The sequence below is a fragment of the Lissotriton vulgaris genome, chromosome 4_1, assembly GCF_964263255.1.
Source record: "Lissotriton vulgaris chromosome 4_1, aLisVul1.2, whole genome shotgun sequence".
NCBI classification, from domain to species: Eukaryota; Metazoa; Chordata; class Amphibia; order Caudata; family Salamandridae; genus Lissotriton; species Lissotriton vulgaris.
The window spans coordinates 2,143,861,192-2,143,879,499 of NC_141691.1; the positions used below are offsets into that span (position 1 = coordinate 2,143,861,192).

At 44.6% G+C, this 18,308-nt stretch overlaps 1 protein-coding gene across 1 annotated transcript in view; it reads right to left on the reverse strand.

Moving 5' to 3' along the window:
• Positions 1–18,308, reverse strand: part of LOC147725264 (uncharacterized) — a 533,626-nt gene that overhangs the window by 76,194 nt on the left and 439,124 nt on the right. Inside the window, exons 16-19 of the mRNA XM_086918228.1 lie at positions 9,208–9,348; positions 8,183–8,323; positions 818–826; positions 621–716 (exon numbers count right to left, since the gene is read on the reverse strand). Coding sequence (XP_086774354.1) covers positions 621–716; positions 818–826; positions 8,183–8,323; positions 9,208–9,348 — 387 coding nt within the window. The remainder of the gene's footprint in view (positions 1–620; positions 717–817; positions 827–8,182; positions 8,324–9,207; positions 9,349–18,308) is intronic.

Sequence of the window (18,308 nt, forward strand, 5' to 3'; positions counted from 1 at the left end):
GTGTATTTCTATTAATGTTCAATTAACAATTCAAAAACACCCATGAACACATCAGTAACTAACTATTTTTGAAAAGTAATTTGGTATGTAAAATGTAATCCAGCCATATATCTTAGACTCAAAAACTTATTTCCAGGCTATCTTAATTATAAATACACTTTTATTTAGTGTTTCATATCACACTCCTGCCATTTCTTATCACTGGGAATAACATCTGTAAAATTGACCAATTGATTGGGTTTGCTAACTGCAGAACACAGTACTGAACAGGTGAGGGCCATATTTGGAGTTTGGAAGCTAGAATACTCATTTAAAATGTGGTGAATTTCTTGTTTTTCTGTATGACATGTGCCATGGGCTAAGGCTGAGTACATAATTGAATTATTCAATCCCTAATATATTAGTAAATAGAATGCAACTGATAAACTTTCATTGGTCTGAGAAGAGTCTTTAACTGTTTGCAGGCCTTTGTGTAAGTAGTTTCTGAATTGTATTTGTTCTGTAATCCAGAAATAGGGGAATTCACTGTCCAACTCTAGTCAGTAAGTTGATATAGCCCCAACTATTTTACAACAAAACGGAAATTGAGAACACAGACTTCCTTCTTCTTAGCACCTTACCGTTCATAGCAGCATCCTTTTTCATTGCACTGCTCTTTGGTGATTCCCTCATAGCAGCAATTGGCTCTTCATTTTGGTTCAATGACACATTTGTTTCTAGAAAACAAGTTTGATAACTTTTACTTAGCAAAATACATTTTGCAATCACAGCTTCACAAGTAAAATTGCATCTACTTTTATTTAATTGTGCTGCTTACTTTTTGGATCTACAAGAACGAAATAAAGTTAATGATGAATATGAGAACTGCAGATTGTCTAACAAAATCCATGAAGTCATACTTTATTGTGGATCTGTTAACATGATTCAGAGATTAAGTAACAGACAATTGATCCACCATTGTGGTGCATTTTCCTTCTCTGCCAAGACATAGTTGGAATCTCTATCATAGATAGAGTTGTCCCGCATCAGTAGTTGTTTGTTCACCTAAGCAGATGTAAGCACCATGGACAAAGACACCTCAATGGAAAATCCATATAAAAAGTGGACACTTAAGATGCACCTGTAAGTGGGAGTGCACTGCCAATGACTGCATGTCTACTCTGCCTGACGTGCTGGGTGAAGGAGATTATATTCATCCTTAAGTGAACATTCACTTCCTTTGTGCAGCAGACTGCCGCAGTAATGACTCCAACAGACATACTGGGATATCCATCACTCAGATCAGGCAACTATTATACAACTCGTTTTAGCATTGTTTACTCAACAATGACACAATGTGTGAAGCAGCTGGAGTATTTTATGTGGTGGAATATCAGCTACCCGCAGCACCACAAATTGACTATGCAGCTAGAGGTCCATGAAGGTAATCAACCATTCCCTGGCAGGTTTCATTGACTTCCCTTCTCCAAAGAATTCCAAAAGTCTATGACATAAGTAGAATCATACATTGGTTTAGAAATCTGCTGAAAAGTACTCCTTACATTGGACACATACTTTACAGTTATATCCTGAGCAAACCAGTGCCACAATAATTGGCAGAAAAGTGAGATGGACAGTTTCAGGGAATGTATAGTGTTTTAATTATATATCAGATTCAGTTGCACTCATTACTTTACATTCATATTCCACATTCCCACATTGCACAGATGTTTTATTGAATCCTAATTTTCATTAAGATTTTTCCAAACTCAAACTATCTTTCTCTTTCTAAATGTATTGCTCAAGTTCTTATGAATATTTACATGAGGTCATCTGACAAAGTTGTTTTGGGGGTTTTGTGTTACATCAATGTAGCATACAATGCTTGGTTAGTTAAACGGCATATATAGAAAAGCATGGAACGTTTAGCATACTAACACACAGCAGCCCCAATGTACAATTACAGTTGAAATTTGATTGGGTAATTCAAAGTTTAGCAGGACAATCTACCTTCTTGAATCTGTAGTCTAAGTTCAGCAAAGGAAGATGTGAATTACTATGATTGTTGTTCTAGTCAAGTTGATTTTGAAGCAGAAATAACAGGAAATTCCAAGGGCTCCGTTTGCAGAACTTTGTTACAGATTTACCAAAGGCTTCAGTTGCCCTTGAGTCAAACCAGGTCCTGGAAGCCCATTCAATGAATTTACTGAGCCACACATTTCAATGGCTTGCACTATCTTGTGCAAAAAGAACAAGTGATGTACAGAATGCAAAACAATAGGGCCGATTCACAGAACTAACTTACGACAAAATTCTAAACTTAATAGTTTTGGTATTCACAGAAGGCATTTAGCAGTCTTAAATTAGGATTTTTTCTTAAATTGGGATTTTGTCCTACATAAGGATTTTGTCTTAAGTTAAGATTTTGTCTTAGGTTAGGATTTTGTCCTAAATTATGATTTTGTCTTAAGTTAGGATTTTGTCCTAAAATAGGATTTTGTCTTGCATTAGGATTTTGTCTTAAGTTAGGATTTTGTCTTAAATTAAATTTAAGACAAATTTAAGTTAAACTTAAGTTTTCACCCCTCATCAGCCAGGATAGCTTGATTCCAGTGGCAGATTGAGCCCAGGACCCACGTCTGGGCATACCCGTCCCACTAGGGTGAACAAATGTACAAAGAAGAATAGATGGACAGAATGCCTTATGTTTGCTTTGTTCATCCTACGTTAGCAGGATATGCCCAGACATGGGTCCCTTGCTCACTTTGCGACTGGATTCAAGCTAACCTGGCTGGTGAAGGGTGATACCCAGAAACGGGTCCCAGGATGCTTGTTTCTGGTTCAGGGAAAACCTGACATGGCAGATCGGGCTGGACTCTTCCCATGAGGCACATGGTCAAGATTGATTTGCATATAGCTGGGTGTGAACTGAGGTGGCAAAGTGAGCTAAAGAATGATGATGGATTAAACCCAGATCTGTGACTGGGGTTGAGCAACTGAAAAGTTTCAGCGCTTCGTCCATCGTCTCTTTGTCTTTGCTTTGTGCACCCTAAGTTGGCAGTGTATGCCCAGACGTGGGTCCCTTGCTCACTTTGCCTCTGGATTCAAGCTAGCCTGGCTGATGAAGGGTGTTACCCAGAAACCAGTCCCAGAATGCTTGCTTCCGGTTCAAGGAAGATCTGGCTTTGCAGTTTGGGCTGGATTGTTCCTATGATGCACAGGGTCAAGACTGATTTGCATATAGTTGGGTCTGAACTGAGGTGGTGAAGTGAGCTATAGAATGATGATGGATTCAACGCAGATCTGTGCCTGGGGGTGAGTGTGTGAAAAGTTTCAGCACTCCGTTCATCATCACCTTGTGTTTGCTTTGTTTGCATTAGGCAGGTAGCGTATATCTGGGTATGCGATTGATTAGTCTTTGAACAGGGAAGCAATTTAATAAATATCCTCAGTATTCGAAGGATACAGCAATTCTTTTTGACCACCGCTGAGATCTGAGACTTGAGGGTTAAGTGATTAGCCAGCAGGACCCCTAGATCCACATTCTGCAGATTTCAAAGTCAAATGCACTATTGTGATATGCACAATAGTACTCCAGGGACCTTATTACAGGCAGACTGTCATGCTACACACAATATTCTTCAGGACAACGGGACCTTTCCAGATTTACAAGAAAAATATTATGTACTTTGTTTGTTAGTGTATTTATATGAATATCATAAAAATGTGGCCGAATCCAAGAGCTCTGGAACTTAGAAGGACACACCCATTGTATGCCTTTCCTGGGCATATTTACATTCATATTTTTGTTTCACAATGCATAAAGTAGTGATAAACACATCAGTTGTGGCTGCAGCAGTTGCTGTTTCTCCATCTAGAGAAGGTGACTATTGCTATTGGACCTCGCTAGCGCTAGCAGCGCTTTCTGCCTGATCTTAGTATTTTAAAATTCCCGTTTTTCATTTTATTTAATTTACTTTATTTCTACCTTGTTTTTAACTGCACCGTTTCCTTGGCCTCTTCCTTGCACCATAAAACCCCCCTGGGGACCATCCACACTGCCTTTGGCAGGTCCGGGATCACGGGGTACCGGGGACGAGTTCGAGCGCCATCTTGCTTTGGGCTGGGGCACTCTCGCGCAATCTCGCGAGATCTCGCCCTTGTGAGCCTACTTGAGGCAGCGAGAGACGGCAGGTCAGCCTGGAGAAGGTGACTATTGCTATTGGACCTCGCTAGCGCTAGCAGCGCTTTCTGCCTGATCTTAGTATTTTAAAATTCCCGTTTTTCATTTTATTTAATTTACTTTATTTCTACCTTGTTTTTAACTGCACTGTTTCCTTGGCCTCTTCCTTGCACCATAAAACCCCCCTGGGGACCATCCACACTGCCTTTGGCAGGTCCGGGATCACGGGGTACCGGGGACGAGTTCGAGCGCCATCTTGCTTTGGGCTGGGGCACTCTCGCGCAATCTCGCGAGATCTCGCCCTTGTGAGCCTACTTTAGCCCCTTTCGGGTCGCGCAGCGGTGACGCGCAGCGGTGCGCCTCTCATCGCGCCTGAGTCCAGCCAGAGTCCTGCCCGTCTGCGCTCGTCCGCGCTAGGCAGGGCCTGGCAGGGCCCTATCTACCTCAGGATGCTATCTTCGGCAGATATTCGCGCTTTGCGCCTAGGGGTAAGTGGTTGCCGCCATGGCACCTTGGATCCTCTCAGCGGTCCTTATCAGTGCCCTATCTGTTCCTTTTGTCTCCCGGCTCCACAACCCATCCTGCGTTTGCTACCGAAACCCCCTAGAGCTCACATCACCGGACCCACACGGGGCCCTGATGTCATTTCGCCTCTTAAAATTTTTTTATTGAATGTGAGGTCACTGGCCTGCCACTCGCAAGAAATATATTCTTTGATTAATGATGAAAATCCTGACATCTTTTTCTTCACTGAAACGTGGCTTCATGACAACTCTATGGCTGTGATTAACTTAGCCCTCCCAGTTGGCTATACCCTACACTCATCCCATCGTAATGGTAGAGGTGGTGGCATTGCAGTCGCTTTAAAAACCTGCTATTCGTGCGCCTGGTCTCCCACTAATATTGCCGGTTGTGAGAGTGCGCACTTTAATATCACTGTAAGTCCCCAATTCACCTTTGCGGGACTATTAATCTATAGGCCCCCAGGTCCGGATGGACCCTTTCGTGTCAGCCTTCCGGATGTGGTCTCTTCGTTAGTTTTGAAAACCAACAATTTTACGGTTGTTGGTGATCTGAACCTCCATATGGAAGCACCACTTTCCAACCCAGTCCAAAGCCTGCTTTCTGACCTTGAGGCATTTCATCTAGTTCAACTGGTTGAATCCCCGACTCATATTGGCGGACACCTGCTGGATCCTTTTTTGACAAACATCTCCTCTAATATTAAAGTGCTCCAGCCCAAGCCTATGGCCTGGACGGACCACCACCTGATCGAAACTCATATTGCCATTGACATTCCCTTAGCCAATAACAACTTGCCTAAGACTCTTAAGCGTCCTTGGAGAAACCTGAATGTAGAGCACTTTCACCATCTGCTGCTGCAGCACCATCCTCTACCTCCTGAGGAAGTTTCCCGGGGCTATGACGACTTTTGCAAGTGGCTAGAGCATTCTTTGGATTCCCTCATACCAGCTAGGTGGAGCAAAGCTAAATCCGGCTCCCCCAGTCCCTGGTATGACGAATCCCTTCGGGCACTGAAGGTATCCTGTAAAAAAGCAGAACGCGCCTGGCGTAGAAACTATGACAATGATCTTAAAGCAACCTATAGATCTTGCATCAGGATGTATCATAAGGCCATATGTTCAGCCAGGGCTGCTTTTTACTCACAAGAAATAAAAAGCAGTATGAATCCTACTAAAACCATTTTCAGGTTATGTAAGGATCTCACTAACAAAAGAACCGCCTCCACGTTCACTGCTTCTATGACGCATTGTGAAGATCTGGCCTCATTTTTCGTCGAAAAAGTGGAAGCCATATATAGGTCGTTTACCACGCCTTTTGTCAGTGAAACTACCAGTGCCCCTCCGGTTTCTAGACCCTTATTAGTCATTCCAGGTCCCACTCAAGAGGAGTTCCTAAATCTGACGGTTAAAGTTAAATCAGGTTCTCCGGAGGACCCGATGAGACCCATGCAATTTCGTGAGTTCGCAGATTGCTGTTATCCGGCGATGCAGAACCTAATAAATCTTTCCTTCAGAACTGGTAGTGTTCCCACTGCTTGGAAGCGGGCCACTATTTTGCCAATCTTAAAGAAAGCGTCTCTTGACCCTTCCAAATCGGAGCACTACCGTCCTATTTCCCTCCTCCCTTGGATGGCTAAAATAGCTGAAGCTCACGCTAATAAGATCTTATCCCTTCACCTGCAAGAAGCTAACATACTGGATAACTCCCAGAATGGGTTTCGAGCCGGTCATAGTACCGAGACTGCTATTTTGGCGGTGGTGGAACACATCAGGATTATACTTGACCAAGGTCAGACGGCGGCACTGATCCTATTGGATCTAAGTGCCGCGTTTGACACGGTCTCCCACCACATCCTTTTATATCGCCTCGCTGAGGCAGGAGTCGGAGAACAGGCGCTTGAATGGTTTCGATCATTTCTTACGGGTCGAACCTTTAAAGTTTCTACTCCTCCCTATATCTCCGCCCCTCGCCCCATTCTGCAGGGAGTGCCTCAGGGCTCGGCCCTCAGCCCCACCCTTTTTAACTTGTATGTTGCTCCGCTGGCGCAGGTAGCCGCTAGCTTTGGGCTTACAATAGTGTCATACGCCGATGACACACAATTGGCGGTGTCACTCAATGGCGATGCTAATATGAACGCCTCCACCTTTCAGGCAGCCCTCAAAGCGGTCACCGGCTGGATGGCGAACAATCGCCTACAACTTAATGCCACCAAGACGGAGGTTATTCTCTTCGGTAGAGACTGCGAGCTCTGGGGAGACCAATGGTGGCCTTCTGAATTGGGTCCTGTTCCTACTCCTGTAACCGAAGTCAGAAATTTGGGCGTCTGGCTCGACAATCAATTGTCTTTTATCCCCCACACTAAACGTGTTGCAGGAACCTGCTTTGGCGCTCTACAAAGCCTACGGCCTATTTTTAAATTTTTTGACGCGGACACCAGGCAGATCATAGTCCAAGCTCTGGTGTTGACCAGATTGGACTATGCCAGTTCTCTGTTTCTGGGTGTTAACCAAGCTGAGCTTGCCCGTCTTCAGCGGGTACAAAATTCGGCGGCTAGGATGCTGGTCGGCCTCCCCAAATTTGTTTCAGCTCGTAGTACTATCCGTGACCTTCACTGGCTCCCAGTTGGCCAAAGAATTAAGTTCAAGGCTTTGTGCCTCACTTTTAAAATTCTCAACTTGGCCTCCCCCCCCATTCTCTCCCAGACCATCCTCCACTATGTCCCCGTAAGAGCTCTTCGGTCAGCAGGGTCTAATTTGGCCATTGTTCCTCGTTTTAAAAAGTCCAGAATGGGTGGACGCTCTTTTTCGGTGATGGCGGCTACTCTATGGAACTCTTTGCCTGCTTCACTTCGTTCCATACACGACTTGTTTCAGTTCAGGAAACAATTAAAAACCCATTTATTCTCTGCTGTATAGCACTGTGCTTGGTCATCAATGTTGTGTTATGTCTTCTATCTCCAAAAGCGCCGGGACGCCTCTTGGCTGCGGCATCTGCGCGCTATACAAAAAGTTAATAACATAACATAACATAACATAACATCTAAGCAGGTGTGCGCACCATGGACAAAGACGTTTCAACAGAAAATCCACAAATGCCCTCATCTGCCTGTGGAATTTGTGGCTAAAAGTGAGGACACTTGATATTCCCCCTTAAGTGGGAGTACACTTCCATTGACTGCATGTCTACTCTGCCTAACATGCTGAGTGAAGTTGATGGTACTAATACTTAAGTGAAAGTCCACTTCCTTTTTGCAACAGCACACAGAGGTGATACCAACTCAGAGGTCCTGAACGTCGAACTTTCCTCAAGAACATAAATAGTATGGTTGAGGCCATTGTGTAAGTAGTTTTTTATGTGGATTAGGCATGTACTTCAGAAATAGGGGGACTTCACTGTCCAACTCCAGTCAAAAATTAGATATTTCAATATAGACTCAACTCTTTTACAACAAACTGGAAATTGAGTACTCAGACGTCCATCTTCTTAGCACCTTACCAATCGGCTGGAGAGGGCTGAAACACCAGATGGTTTCTGGTTTGCTGTGCTCAAAGCAGCAGCCTTTTTCATTACACTGCTCTTTGTTTATTCCTCCATAGCCACAATCAACTCTTGATGTTGGTTCAATCGCACATTTGTCTGTGGAAAATATTCTTGATAACTTATACTTAAAATAAATACATCTTGCAATCACAGGTTCGCAAATGAAACTGCAGATTGTTCATCAAAATCCACCAGGTTGTATTTATGTTTAGCCGTTCAATGCTGAGGATGGCCGGGGTCCATCCCACATGATGGTTTGCGTAAGCGGGGGACATCCAGGGGCTGTCCAAACCCCCCCCACTGATTAAAATGCCCGCACCACGGGCGAATTTTGCACCACGGTCAACGGGTTATACATAACACTATTGTAGATATTGGGCATAATTCAGAGTTTAAGCAACAGGCAATTGAGCCACCATTGTTGTCGATTTTCATTCTCTCCCAAAACAGGGTTGGAATATTCATCAAATAGAGAGTTGTTGCTGCATCAGTAGCTGTTTCTCCACCTAGGCAGATGTAACTCCCGTGGACAAAGTCATTTCAATGAAAACTCCACAAATGCCCTCTTTTGCCAGTGGCTTTTCTTCCCTAGTGGAAATTCCATCTCAAACTGCGGACACTTGTGATGGACACACAGAGTAGGAGTACACTGCCAATAACTGCATGTCTACTCTGCCTAACATGATGGGGGAAGTTGATTGTACTAATCCTAAAGTGAAAGTCCACTTCCTTTGTGCGGCTGGCCATGGAGGTGATACCAACTCCGAGAAATTCAAAGTCAAACTTTCCTGTAGCACATAGAGAGTATGGTGGAGGCCATTGAGTCAGTAGATTTGTATCTGGATTTGGCATGTACTCCAGACAGAGGGGGATTTGCCTGCCCAACTCTAGTTAATAATTTGAAATTTCAATGTTGCTTCAACTGTTTTACAACAAACCGTAAATTGAAAACGCAGTGGTCCTCCTTCTCAGCACCTTACCGTTCATTTGGAGAGGATTGAAGCACCAGAATGTTTCCGGTTTACTGTCATCGTAGCAGCATCCTTTTTCATTGCACTGCTCTTTGGTGATTCCCTCACAGCCACAATTGTTTCTTGATTCTGGATCTATGGCACATTTGTCTGTGGAAAACACATGTGATAACTTTTACTTAAATACATACATTTTGCAATCACAGTTTCTGAAATCAACTGCAGATTGTCTATCAAAATCCATTAGTTTGTATTTATATTATATGAAATCCTACTGTAGATATGGGGGCATGATTCAGTGATTCAGTACAGACTATTAATCCACAATTGTGGTACATTTTCCTTCTCTGCCAAGACAGAGTTGGAATCTCCATCAAGTGTAGAGGTGTGGCTGCAGCAGTGGTTGTTTTACCACCTGAGCAGATGTTAGCACTATGGACTAAGAAACATTATTAGAAAATCTACAAATGGCCACCTCTCCCAGTAGGTTTTCATCGCTAATGGAAAGTCCATGTCGAAGTGTGAACACTTGTTGTGCACTCACCAAGTATGTTATGTTATGTTATGTTATGTTATACTGGCTCTTGTAGAGCGCACGGCTACTCAAAAAGAGTGTCCCGGCGCTTTTTAAAAATGAGGGCTGCGGTCTGCTAACATAACACATTAAAAGAGAAAATATCACAGATAAAAAAGAACAGAACAAGGAAAAGGCCTACTGGGTGAACATCCAGGTTTTGAGGCCTTTTCTAAAAACTAGTAAGCTGATAGCTCCCCGAAGTATAAGAGGCAGAGAATTCCAAAGCTGTTGCGCCAGTAGTCCAAAGGAGCGACCTCCCAGGCGCGCTCTCTTCACTCGTGGGACAGTCGCTAAAAACAGGGATTCTGACCTCAGAGAACGAGCCGGCCGGTAGAAGGCAAGTCTCTTTTGGAGGTACTTAGCTCCCGTCGCATGAAGGGCCTTGTATGTCAAGGTCAAAGCCTTAAAAGCAATCCGCTTGCGGATTGGGAGCCAATGCAGGGTCTGCAGTAAGCCCGCTGCACTAGCACGTCTGTTCAGGCCAAAAATCGCTCTCGCCGCCGCATTCTGCACAACTTGGAGCCGCTGTAGCAGGTACTCTGGCAGACCAAGGTACAGAACGTTTGAATAATCTAACCTAGAGCCTATCAGGGCCTGCACAGTCAGCTTCCTGTGCTCCTCCTACAAGAGGGGAAGAAATCTCCGCAGCATCCTAAGGAGGCCGAAGCAGGTGCCCGACAACCCCAGGATCTGGGACTTCATAGTCAACCCCTTGTCCATCTTGAACCCCAAGTTCTTAGCCATTTGGGATGAACAAGTGGGGGGGAACATACCAGTAGGCCACCATGCCTGCCAGTCTGGCTCCATGTCACACCCAAAGAAGAGTACCTCGGACTTATCGGAATTGCACTTGAGGCTGTTCAGTTGGAACCATTGGAACACAGCCCCAAGGCAATCCCGGATACTCTCCCCATCAAAGTCTCCTCCTCTCTTGCACGAGAAGAGGAGCTGGGTGTCGTCTGCATAGGATACGATCCGGGCCCCAAACGACTCCGCCAATGCCGCAAAAGGGGTCATGAAGATATTAAAGAGGGTCGGACTCAAGATAGAGCCCTGGGGGACCCCCACTCCCAGAGGCGGCATCACGGCGGAATCTGGCGAGGCTCAGACCGTTTGCCGGCGGCCGGCTAGAAAGGACGAAAACCAGCTGAGCACCGTCCCCCGTAGTCCAATCTCACTGAGTCTTGTGAGCAGGCCATCATGGGGGACGGTGTCGAAGGCCGCCGACAAATCCAGCATCACCAGCATGGCTTTACCTCCAGTGTCCAGAACCCCTTTAATGGTTTCTGAGACCTCGAGGAGCGCAGTCTCCGTGCTGAGATTTGGGCGAAAGCCCGAGTGGGTGGCATGCAGAATCTCATTCGTCTCTAGAAAATTGGACAGCACCGTCTGCACGTGCTTTTCTACAATTTTCGTGAGAGCAGGCAACAGGGAGATAGGCCGGTAGTTGACTGGGGCCTTTGGATCCAGACCAGGCTTCTTGAGCAGCGGGATGACCATTGCCTGCTTCCAAGCCTGCGGAACCACTCCCTGGCTCAGCGAGAGATTCAATAGCGGGTTAGCCAGCGAATTAATCACCTCGGCCAATTTCGCCAGAATTTTAGCAGGGCACGGGTCCAAGGGCGAACCCGATTTCAAGTTGCCCATAAGTGCTAAAGAGGCGGGCGCAGATATAGGTGGGAACACGCCCAGCGTCAAACCTGGCAAGGCCGGGGGCGATCGGTTGGCCTCAGAATTAGTCAGCCCCGCGGGTACAGCCGATGGAAAAGAATCCTGTATGAGTTGGATCTTGCTAGTAAAAAAACTAGCCAGATCAGAGGCCCAGGAATCAGAGGGCCTCTCCTCAGAGATGTTAGACCGTGGAGATATAAATTCTCTAACTATAGAGAAAATCTCCTTGCAGGAGTTGGAGGCAGCTTCTATCCTCCCTGCCAGGTAGGCCTTCTTGCCCAGGCGAATGTCCCGGTGATAGTCTTTAACCGCACTCTTATAAGTCAGCTTAGCCTCCGGGTCATATTTCACCCGCCAAGCTCTTTCGGCCACCTTGCACTGCTGCCGCTTAGCCGACAGTGCAGCGGTGAACCAGGGGGCAGAAACCCGTTTTGGAGTAAGACGGGGGGCCAGTTCCGGGGCAAGATCGTTAAGCCTGTCTGAGAGCCACGCCAGCAAGGACTCCAGATCCTTCGACAGGTCGCCCGAGAGGGGGCAGGGATGATCCAGGGCAGCCTGAACCAGCATCTCAGGGGTCACTCGATGGTAAGCCCTATGGGTTCGACCATGCTGCTGTGGGGCGGCAACAGCCGATTTAACTGTGCCTTTGATTGAAAATTTAGCGAGCAAATGGTCTGACCATAGTACCGGAATAATCTCTAGTGCCTCAAGGGGAGATGTCGAGAAAACCTGGTCGAGAGTGTGCCCCTTGTCATGCGTCGGCTCCTGCAGATAGGGGAGCAATCCCAGCGGTGCCATGGCCTCTGAGATTTTAATAGTGGCCGCGTCAGATGGATCATCCATCCGAAAGTTGAAATCCCCGGCTACGATGCAGTGTTCTGCTTTCAGGGCCAGTCCCAATAAAATGGAGTCAAGGTCTTCAAAGAACGTTCCGGGTGGACCGGGCGGTCTATAGACCAATAATCCCTTGACTGATTGATGCGGAGCCAAAGCGATAGAGAAAGCAAGGGACTCCGAGCCACGAATGTCCTCCACTGGCAAGATAGAACAAGCCGTGCCTTTCTTCACCACCAGTGCCACTCCACCGCCCCTTCCCTTAGCTCTGTCCTTCCTGTAGATGTTATAATCAGGCGGGATTGCCATGGCCACGTCTGGGTTCGAAAGTTCTCCCCACCATGTCTCGGTAAGCATAAGACACAGTGGTTTAGCCGTGTCAAGAAGCTCAAAGATGTCTTGTGCATGTCTGCACGCCGATCTGGTGTTTAGTAGCATGCAGAGATGTTCCACACTGGCGTTGTTGCTGCCAGAGGAAAATGGCAGAGCTCGGGTGGGGCGCCAGCCGCAACCAGGGCAGATGGACTTACCATGGTGACGGCCCGGAAAGACAATGCAGCAGCCACTGACAGCAGTGGAGAGAGCGCGAAGCTCCACAGAAGTATAACGCTGCACGAGTGATCCAAAAGGACACATGCTGGGTATCCGAGCCCCCCTGTCGCCCCGAACGCCTCCGGGACGCTGACGGGTGCAGACTGGCAGGACTCTGGCAAGACTCTGGCAAGACTCTGGCAAGACTCTGGCAAGACTCCGGCAAGCGAAGGCGTCCTAGCTGCGCGTTCCCGCTGCGCGGGAGAGAGCGACTTTAAATAGGCGCCGGAATGGAGGGAGGAGCGCATGGACGCTCCAAGATGGCGCCCGCCGAAAAAGCCTGGTCCCAAGCCAAGATGGCGCTGGTCGCCGATCACCAGACGATCCTCGGACCACCCACAGAACCTGGGCCCACCAAAACGGTGGTGAGTATTCCAGAAATTAAATGCAGGTATGAGGGGGGGGAGCGCCCAAACAGTGCACAGTTAAAATACAAAGACAAATAAAAACGAATAGAAAACGCGCAAAATACTGCAACTAATGAGGTTAAAAATATGCAGCGCTTACAACCCGCAGCGCGGTAATGCGGCACCTTTTCAAGGCTGACCGCTGTCTAAAAGTGCCTTAAATAGGCGCCAGAATGGAGGGAGGAGCGCATGGACGCTCCAAGATGGCGCCCGCCGAAAAAGCCTGGTCCCAAGCCAAGATGGCGCTGGTCGCCGATCACCAGACGATCCCCGGACCACCCACAGAACCCGGGCCCACCAAAACGGTGGTGAGTGTTCCAGAAATTAAATGCAGGTATGAGGGGGGGGAGCGCCCAAACAGTGCACAGTTAAAATACAAAGACAAATAAAAACGAATAGAAAACGCGCAAAATACTGCAACTAATGAGGTTAAAAATATGCAGCGCTTACAAACCGCAGCGCGGTAATGCGGCACCTTTTCAAGGCTGACCGCTGTCTAAAAGTGCCTTAAATAGGCGCCGGAATGGAGGGAGGAGCGCATGGACGCTCCAAGATGGCGCCCGCCGAAAAAGCCTGGTCCCAAGCCAAGATGGCGCAGGTCGCCGATCACCAGACGATCCCCGGACCACCCACAGAACCCGGGCCCACCAAAACGGTGGTGAGTATTCCAGAAATTAAATGCAGGTATGAGGGGGGGAGCGCCCAAACAGTGCACAGTTAAAATACAAAGACAAATAAAAACGAATAGAAAACGCGCAAAATACTGCAACTAATGATGTTAAAAATATGCAGCGCTTACAAACCGCAGCGCGGTAATGCGGCACCTTTTCAAGTAGGAGTGCACTACCAATGACTGCATGTCTGCTCTGCCTACTGTGCTGGTTGAAGTAGACTATGCTAATCCTTAAGTCAATGTCCACTCCGTTTGTGCGGCAGACTGCCACTGTAATGACTCTAACAGACATAGAGGGAGATCCATCACCCACAGCAGGCAATTATTAAGCAAACTACTTTTAATATAATTTCCTCAACAATTACGCTATGGATTGAGCAGATGGAGTACTTCATGTGGTGGAATATCAGCCATTTGCAGTACCCTAAATTGGCTTGGCAGCTAGAGGTCCATGCAGGAAATCATCCATTTCCTGGCAGATTGTATTCCCTTCCCTTCTCCAGATGAGATCAAAAATCTATTACATAAGTGTAATCATAGGTTGCTGTAGATATCTGCTACATACATTGGACAGATACTTTACAGTTATAAGCTGAGTAAACCAGTGCCGCAATATTTGGCAGAACAGTGTGATAAGCTGCTTCGGACAAAGTGTTGTAGATTAAATATATCTAATATTTAGAGGCTCTCATCACTTTAAGTTTTAAGTTTGTTGCTCATATATCACAAAGCACACATTGTGCAGTTCATCCTTATTTTCTTTAGAATTTTACAAAATTCAAATGATCTTTATCTTTGAAAAGATATTGCTGAATTTTGCTATCTTATGAATATTTACTTGAGGCCATCTGAAAGGTTGATTTCCGGATTTTGTGTAACAGCATTGGGGCATACAATGCTTGGTTAGTTAAATGCCATGTAGGAAAGCATGACCTTTTACATCACCTATCCCACCGCAGAAGCAAGCCCAATTAAAGTTGGTGTTTGATGTGGGAAAGCGAAATTTAGAATAAGAAGCGACCTCCTTGAAGCTGTGATTTAGGTTCAGGAAAGGTAGATGTGAATCACTATGATTTTTATTTTAGTCTGAGATATCTTTGAAGCGGAAATCAAGGGACTCCCCCACAGTGAAATGGTGCTTTTTCAATTGATCCTGCGGTGTTTGCCAGTACAGGTTAGACTGTTGAATGAGGGATTTGGTAAGCGGCAGAGGGTCACCCCTCCATAAATAGGAACATTTGAAAATGTATTCCAATTGATGATGATACCAGACATTGACCTCAATCTAAGGTACTCTCTTATCTTCTTATTAAGACATTCCTTTAGGTTTCAGGGATATAACATGAAACTGCCAGCAAATATTGATATTAGAAGATGCCAGTTAGTGTATCTAAGAACTTGATCTGATAACAAATGTCAAAGGTAAGTACAAAAATATCTAAGAAAAAAATATTGTAACTAAAAAATATTGTTTTTTTTATAAAAAAAAGTAATATAAATAAATGAATACTTATAAATGTAATAAACATAGTTAAAATATGTCATAGTATTTAACATTAATAAATAATATACATAATTTAATGAGAAAATTAATTAATAATATATATATAATACATAATATATACTTACTTATTAATAACTTTTAAAAATAATGTTCATAACGTAGAAAAGATTATAAATTACATATAAATGTATACAAATAAAATAAAAATATTAATACAAATCAATAAAAATGTAAAAAAACATTTTAAAAAGTAAGTAAATGTTGGAAAGCGTAGGGGCAAAAATTATGATTCACACAGTGTTGGATAGTGTAGGAGTAAACATTACTGTTCCAACTCCAGAGAGTGCAACAGTAGGGAAAGTGTTGGATAGTATAAAGGGTAAAAAATCATATTCCCACTCCAGAGAGGGTAACAGTAGGGAAAGTGTTGGACAGCTTAGGGGTAAAAATTACTATTCCCACTCCAGAGAGTGCAACACTAGGGAAAGTGTTGGATAGCGTAGGGGTAAGCATTACTATTCCCACTCCAGAGATTGCAACAGTAGGGAAAGTATTGAATAGCGTAGAATAAAATGTACTATTCCAACTCCAGAGAGTGCAACAGTAGGGAAAGTGTTGGATAGCGTAGGGGTAAAAAATAGTATTCCAACTCCAGAGAGTGCAACAGTAGGGAAAATGTTGGATAGCATAAAGGGTAACAATTACTATTCCCACTCCAGAGAGGGCAACAGTAGGGAAAGTGTTGGATAGCTATGGGGTAAAGATTAATATTCCCACTCCAGAGAGTGCAACACTAGGGAAAGTGTTGGATAGCATAGGGGTAAAATTTACTATTCCTACTCCAGAGAGTGCAAAAGTAGGGAAAGTGTTGGATAGCGTAGGGGTAACAATTATTATTCCAACTCCAGAGAGTGCAACAGTAGGGGAAGTGTTGTATAGCTTAGGGGTAAACATTACTCTTCCCACTCCAGAGAGTGCAACAGTAGGGAAAGTGTTGGATAGCGTAGGGGTAAAATTTACTATTCCAACTCCAGAGAGTGCAACAGTAGGGAAAGCGTTGGATAGCGTAGGGGTAAAAATTACTATCCTAACTCCAAAGAGTGCAACAGTAGGGAAAGAGTTGGAAAGCATAGAAGTTAAAAATAACATAATTATAAATAAACGAATATTTTAAAATATACGAAAAATGCATTACTAAATAAATATAAACTATTTACAAATACATAATTATTAAAAACATAACTAGCAACATATAATTAAGTAAAAATAAATAATTAATAAATACCAATTAATATAATTAATTACCAATTAATAATTGAATAACAATATAATTTACAAAAGAATTTATTAAAATAAATGATTACTTAATTACATTTAAATTACTTCCCACCCTATTTCCCTATAAACCCATAACCCACCACAGAACATAATTATCAATGAATCAATTAATTGCAATTAATACAAATAAATTACCGATTATTTAAATTAATTTTTCATGCCTAAAAATTAATAATTAATTTAGTATAATTAACATAAAATACTTCCCACCCTATTCCCCTATGAACTCACAACCCGCTACGGTACTAAAATACAAAATTTACTAAAATTACATTTTTTTAAAAGATACATATTAAATACTTAATAATATACCTAAAAATCATATAAAAATCGATATTAGTAACATCGTTATTACTGACATTAATATTAGTAACATCGATATTACTAACATCGATATTAACAACATCTATATTAATTACCTTCGAAATTCTGTCCCATCTGTAGCATCCTGCTACAATAAATACAAACACTTACTGCTGTATAACTTGGAGCTTTATTCTGTACATCTTGCTCATACTCTGTCCCTACTCTAACTGACCCTTTCCTGTGTCCGCTCATCCTCTTCCTCTGGCCCCCTAGCTCCGCCCACTCCCAACTACTAGTGTGCTGACTTCACAACATCTCCCCCCTTTGTAACAAAACAAAAAAACATACTGACTTCTCAGTCCATCTCTACGATCAGTCTCTTGGGTGGACTTATGTCGCAATGAGGTCGTGGCGACCTGACTCTCGGACTATTAGTACTCAGTGTCTCAATGACCGGAGCGGTGCTTTCACGATCATCAGGATGCAGTTCATCTGAACTGAGAGTGTCCATTTCACTCATCAGGGTTCTGGAGGTGCCCCGTGACAGTTCCTTAAAGTGTGAGATGTTTCTCGTGACTAGCCGCTGGTTGGACTCCGCAGTCAACATGGGTCCTTTCCCCTTCGTGATCACCCCTGGTTCGTCCTTGAATAGACAAGTTCTGCTGCTGAAGTCTGGACAGATGGAGCCTTCAGTGTCTGAGGTGCCTATGGAGAGCTCAGTTTGATATCGGCAGTCTGTCGTCCTTTGTGACTCGTGCTCACGTGACGCTCGGCCTCTTTTCCAAGGGGAAGTCATTCTAGTTCCCTTCCGAGTGTCTGCATGTATTTTTACTTCCTTTTGCCTTGTCCGGTTAAGAACAACACTGTCTTCCTGTTTTGATTCTGGGATGCCAGCCGGTGGGGTATGAACTGGGGAGGTCATCTTGGTATGGCTTGGAGATTGATTGGCTGTCTCGGGTTGTCTCTCCCACTCCTGCTCGCGCCTAGAACAGGCAAACCTTGGAACCGGCTGGGTATTTGTGTGTTTCGTTCTTATCCGATGATGACTTGGCTCTCCTGACGTGTCCTGCTTCCTTTGCAGATCGACTGGTTGGTCCGTCTTTATTTGGGTGCTAGTGGCCACGATGTCTGTTTCCCTTTTATAGGACCAGGACCAGGACCGTTGAGTCAACCTTGCTGCCCCTACCCGGGGTGACGGTGTAGTATTTG